Source organism: Pelodiscus sinensis, chromosome 4, assembly GCF_052426305.1.
Source record: "Pelodiscus sinensis isolate ZL-2025 chromosome 4, ASM5242630v1, whole genome shotgun sequence".
Classification (NCBI taxonomy): Eukaryota; Metazoa; Chordata; order Testudines; family Trionychidae; genus Pelodiscus; species Pelodiscus sinensis.
In genome coordinates this window covers 49518765-49524764 of record NC_143055.1, presented here as the reverse complement: position 1 = coordinate 49524764, position 6000 = coordinate 49518765, and the positions used below count along the sequence as shown (strand labels likewise).

General features: G+C 40.8%; 1 protein-coding gene across 2 annotated transcripts in view; it reads right to left on the bottom strand.

The window, feature by feature from the left end:
• Positions 1-714: 714 nt before the first annotated feature.
• CWH43 (cell wall biogenesis 43 C-terminal homolog) overlaps positions 715-6000 on the bottom strand; it is a 65792-nt gene continuing 60506 nt past the window's right edge. The window contains exons 15-16 of one of the 2 annotated variants that reach the window (XM_075930447.2): positions 4231-4386; positions 715-1238 (exon numbers count right to left, since the gene is read on the bottom strand). In XM_075930447.2, the coding sequence (XP_075786562.2) occupies positions 1151-1238; positions 4231-4386 (244 nt within the window). In that variant the 3' untranslated portion in view covers positions 715-1150. The remainder of the gene's footprint in view (positions 1239-4230; positions 4387-6000) is intronic. The other variant, XM_075930446.2, reaches the window with a different exon arrangement.

Sequence of the window (6000 nt, the reverse complement as noted above, 5' to 3'; positions counted from 1 at the left end):
GCTCCTATTGGCTGCTATTATGGCCGATTGGAGCAGCAGGGGAAAAGCCTCCAGGCAATGCTTTGCTGCATTGCAGTTTCCCCAGCTAGGGGGAAAAGCCACTTGCACAAAGCCACTTCCTCCCGCCCCCAGGCAGAGCCTATGGGTTGGATCCAGCCCTGGTTTCTCAGACTCTGGTCTGTGAAGCTTGGAGCTCTGCCCTCCTGCAGCAAGGAACCAACCCTGCGTGAGGAACTAGAGGGGGCCACAGTGCTGGATGCCAGCACTGGCTTCCCAGTGCAGAGGGGAGCCTCGAACCTCAGGGGCCAGATCCAGTAACCAGATATGACCCCTGGGCCATAGGTTCCCCAGCCCTGCATTAGAGGGTACAGAGCTGACATACCCAGCCTTCCTGAAGACCCCAGTGGAAGGGGCATGTCAGGACAGGGGACATATGTCTACCCTGCAGGACAAAGCTAAATTAAGATATGCAACTTCAGCTACGTTAATTGTGTAGCTGAAGTCGAAATAGCTTAATTCAGCTTTTGGCGCTGTCTACACAGCAGGAAGTCAAAAGGAAGAACACTGTTCCTTTGATTTCCCTTACTCCTCATAAAATGAGGGTTACAGGAGTCAGAGTCCTCCATCTTGATATTATTTTGAAATAATGGCTTGCTGTGTAAAGGCGCACTTTGTTATTAATATAACATTATTAACTATAACACTACTGTGTAGACAGTCCCGCAGATATGTTCAAATGGCAGTTAGTCTCTGGAGAACCATTACCACCTAGTGAAGGCTACAGTTATCTCAGGGAAAACAAAGGACCCATAACCAGTTCCCTGGCAGCTCCCACTCTCTGCTTTGATGAGTGTAAAGCAGAGAATCTGATCTACACATTAGCCACTTAATGAACAAACTTGCGTTATAAAATGTAACAAAACTTCTTCTCCTCTCTCCTCACATTAATGACTGGCAAGTTCTTTCTTTAAAAAGAAGATAGAGAACCTTACAGAAAAGATTTTCCATTTTAATAAATTACTTGTCATCATATATTGCAAGACCATGACAATATCATGTTTCCTGGGAGTTGTACACCTCTAACGATGTAGTTTTGGTTGGTTGGCAGTTTGATTTAAATCTGCAGGCTCTTTCTGATCACAATGATGTTTTATTTAGTCTGTTTAAAATATTTGGGTGTACTCATATGAAAATGATGAATATGTTCGTAGTTGTGTCCATCTTTGTAGGACCCAAACCTATGAAAAAATAATGAACAAAGCAAAATCATTACAACATAGCTAAAATGAATTAACCCATGCAATTAAATCACACAGTTTTATAGTGTAATAAACATTTAATCTGAAGCAAATGTTTTTAAATTAGGCTTCATTTTAAGGCAGACTTTCTGAGATTACATTTTTTTCCAAAAGCAATATAGGAGGGAAAAAGCAAGCACATCTGAAAGGCAAATTAGACAGAATGACATCTCTGGAGCAAAAAATAAATAAATAAAATAAAATAAAAAAATAAAATAAAATAGAAAGTTGCTTTTAGGAAAACAAAAAGTTTAGTCTATTGCAGCAATATGCCACAAGTCTATTTGTATCAGAATCAGCAATTACATCATGATACAAGGAAATCATAATTACCTATGTGCTCTAGTTATGAAGGAATGAGAATAAAAAACACATTTAAATATGAAATATAAATCAGTTCAAGATGGCTCGATACTATGGACATTCCATAAACGAAACTTCAATTGAATGAGAGTTGCACAGATGCAGTGAAATCCCGATTCCACTGACTGAAATCAATGGAGGTTTTGCCACTGACTTTTAACGAAGACAGGATTTCACCTGTGGAGTGCATAAAGTCTCAGACCAACTGTTTGTTCAGACTCCCTACTCTTAAAATTATGTCAGAAAGCTGTAAACCCTAGATTAATGGAAAGAAGCACATTTCATATCACATTTTAAAATGTAGCTTTTAATTACTTCTTGATTATTACTGAAGTTTTCTTTTACAAAAATATCAGCTTTGTTTATTCACCATGCCAGTATTGGCAAGACATATAAAAACAAACAAAAATGTCTTTTTTAAAACTTATAGTTAAAAGGGTAAAGCATATTCTTGGAAGGTTTCCTGCTTTCAAGTAGGAGTAAAAGTAATTAGGACAGGAAGAAACTTGTTCTGTATTGAAATAAATGGACAAAGAGCTGGACTTTGAATATGGATTTTAGGTAACTAACTTTCAACATACGAAAGAGTTTGTGGAAATCTTCAGTCACATGAGTAACCTAACTGATATTAATACCTAAAAAAATACTGAAACTGACCTCATGAAACTTAGGTATTTCTCCCACTGATTTCAGTGCAAAACAAATTTCCTGCCTATCTTTATTTCTGTACTTCCCGTGAATTAGCAAGAAAATGACACCATATGCCTCCAAAAATTCTTTTTCTGTAATACTTGTTTAGTTATGACTATATACTATTCTAGATATATGCAACATTTGAAAATCTTCATGTAGTGGCTGTTTAGCATTTATATTGTATTTTCTGTTTCAAACAGCTATATAAAATGTCTGATCCAGAGAGGTGCACAGGAACATGCAACTGACATTGACATTAAAAAGAGTCATGAATTAATCTGCACATCACCAATGTGAAGAAGGTATCTTCATTTTACAGAGCAGTACACTAGGGTTCAGAAAGGTTAAATAACTCAAGGCATAGAAATAAAGGGCTCTGGTCTCCTAATCTTGTGTTCAGCCCAGAAGATCACATAGCTTCCCGTGTTATATTTATAAAGCCCAATTGTTCCTGTAACCAAAAGCCCCCCTGCATCCACCCCTCAAAGCTAATGTAATAATCTTTGTACAAAATACATCTTTGCTAGGTATCATCTGAAAACTAACTCCTTGCTGATCAATGATAGTATGGTAACGTGTGTAGCAAGATTAAATGTAAAGATTTGAAATCCCTTTGCATGGTGTCCTTTGCCATGGGTGTCTGGTATAATAGGGGGGGAAGGAATTGCTTTCCCAAACCACTAGCCTGGTCCTGCCCACGCTCTGTCCCCAGAATGACTACAGTAGAATGTGCTCCTGGTTGGGGAGGCTAGAGCCACGCACCCTCCTCCCTCCCTTTGCTCTGGGGCTGTGTAGGCTGGAGTCACACGCCAACCATGCTCCAGGCCCGGGAGGCTGAGGTGGACGCAGCCTGTGGTGGTGGTGGTGGGTGTGCATGGCATATGGTGCGCTGCCCCACCTCCCCATGGTGGGGGGTTCAGGGAGGCAGCCTGGTTGCCATGGGAGCTGGGGCCTCAGCAGAAGGGTGAGGCTGGGGGCTTGCTTCTCCCACCCTATCTTCACCGACGGCCCGTGTTCTTAGTACATGTTCAAAATCACACAGCCCTGCCTAGGAAGAAATATCCTAGATGAAGAAATATATGTTTACATATAAATAGTAAAGAGGGTCCTTGAGACAGCAGAGAGGAGATGGCAGGAGACACAGTACATTTGTATTTCAGCAAACACAAGTGAGAAGAAAGAATGTGGACTCTCCTTTACTGGATTCCATGCCTGGAAACATGTGGTAAGGATTTTACCTTGAACCAAGTCTAGTATGTTTAAGATGTAGCTACTAGAAAACGTTTTATCTGGAAATCATTTCTGACTTTAGTATCTTGTACTTGTACTCACTTTACACCTCTCTTTGTAGTTAAAATAAAATTGTTCTATTTTTAATCTAATTCAATGTTGTGTTTAAATTGTTTAGTAGCTCTACTTAAAATAGCAAACTATTGAATACTGAATCTTTACAAGGGCAATAGACCTTTAATAACTGAATTGTCCAGGAGAGGGTAGAACAATATAAAATACACATTTTAGGAAAAATTGAGATGGGGGGTGTTAAGGTCACTCTGCAAATGTAATGAAATCTGATAGAAGTCAGAGTGTGACTGGAGCATTGTGAACAGGCTGCTGAGCTTCTGAACCAGGGTTGCAGCTAAATGCAGACACTCTGGATGTGGCCTGCATGATGTCTGGCTGCTTGTTGTCAGTGGCCCTGATTGGCAGCTACAACTGCAAAGCATTGTGAGGCAACCATGGTTACAGAATAAGCAGTGAAAACCCCTCACTGGTCTGGATTGCACCTTGCAAACTGATAGCTTCTCAACTTTTCTCTTTTTAGTAATACAAATCAAATAATGATTATCTTCAATTATTTGTCTAGTACACTGACCATGGGTTGAAATGGATGTCCTCAGGAACTTGACTGGGGTCAATGATGATTTTGTCATTGTCCGCATAATTATCCAAGTCATCTGGAATCCTAAATTTGGCCATCTGAACTTCTGAATCACTCAGACCAGCATGAGAAATGCGGGCATAACCCAACCTATCATATCCAAACACAGAATTACCTTAGAGAAATAGGTCAAAGCCAGATCACCACATTAATACCTTTTAAATCAGCATCTTTAATAGTTATTTTAACTCACTAATATAATTCTTTTCATTTCTGTAACACCTTTCATCCAAAGACCTCAAATCACTCTCCAAATATAAGCTTCACAACAAAATTTTGAATATGAAAAAACTGAAAAACAGTGTAAGTGCCCACGAAAACACACAGAAAGTCAGATGTAAGGGTACAAATGTTATTTAGAAAGCACTATACAGTAATTCCTCATTTAACACTATAGATATGCTTCAGAAAATGATCATGTTAAGTGAAAACGTGTTATGAGGGGTCAATTTTCCCACTGAAAATAATGGAAAAGGTGGGGGTTGCGTTTCAAGCGGTGGTGTCTGTTGGGACCGAGATATAAGGTTGGGGGAGAAAGGGGACTGGGTTACAGCAGGGAGGGGAGGTGTTTGGCTCTGGGGAAGAGGGGAGGGGAGGGGCATTGGGTTGGGAGTATGCCCCTGTGATGGGTCTGCCGGGACTCGCATTGCGTCCGGCGAGGAGGGGGAGGGTCACTGGGGAATGGTGAGGCGAGCGGCGAACCCTTCACCACTTTGCAGGGAGACGGGGGAAGCCCCGCGCAGTTGCCAGCAATGGGCTGGCTGGGGAAACGCAGCTGCCGGCCTGCAAGTGGGGGCAGAAGAGAGGGGGCAAGACGTCCAGCGAGGGGGAGTCAGCGGGGAATGGCGCGGTGAGCGGCAAACCCTCCACTGCTTTGTAGGGAGGCAGGGGAAGCCCCATGTAGCCGCCGGCAACGGGCCAGCTGGGAAATCATGTTATTCTGGGGATAGTCATGTAATTCAAAAAACATTCCCTTAAAAAAAATCGTGCTATCGCAAAAACATGTTAAGCAGGCACATATTAAATGTTAAGCGTACACTATATTGTGCTGTATTGTTATTAAAACATATTGTATGTCTTAACTTTTTTCAGTTAAGTCCATGTGAAAGTTTCCAACAAATATTCAGGGGAAAAGAGTGAATTTAAAACACAGGCATTAATAATAAGTTGTGTTATAAATGTCATCTTTCTCAATACAGCATTTTTCTATGTGTAGTCAGTCTCCTTACTGAGAATATAGTTTACTCCTTTTCAGTCCTGTTAACACTGCAGACTCTATAGAGCTATGCTAGAATGAGCTGAATTCTATTCTGGCTCATGAATCATGAACAGAATTATTTAATAGAGGCTCAATGCTGCAAGGTGCTAAGCATTCAGCACAGCACTTAAGCATGTGGTTAACATGTGGACTTATCTGACAAAGTGAGTTTTACCCATGAAAGCTCATGACCCTATATATTTTCGTTAGTTTCTTAGGGTACGTCTAAACAACAGCGTTATTTCAAAATATCTAATTTTGAAATAGTTAATTTGAAATAAGATATTTCGAAATAACGCATCTACACACAAAATGCATTCGAAATAGCATTTTGCTATTTCGAAATACCGTGTCCACACCGATTGGACGCTGAATCGCATTTAAGGCCAGCTGAAACTGGTTCCAGAAGGCAGTTACTTTGTGTGGCTGCTGCCTGAGGCTATCTG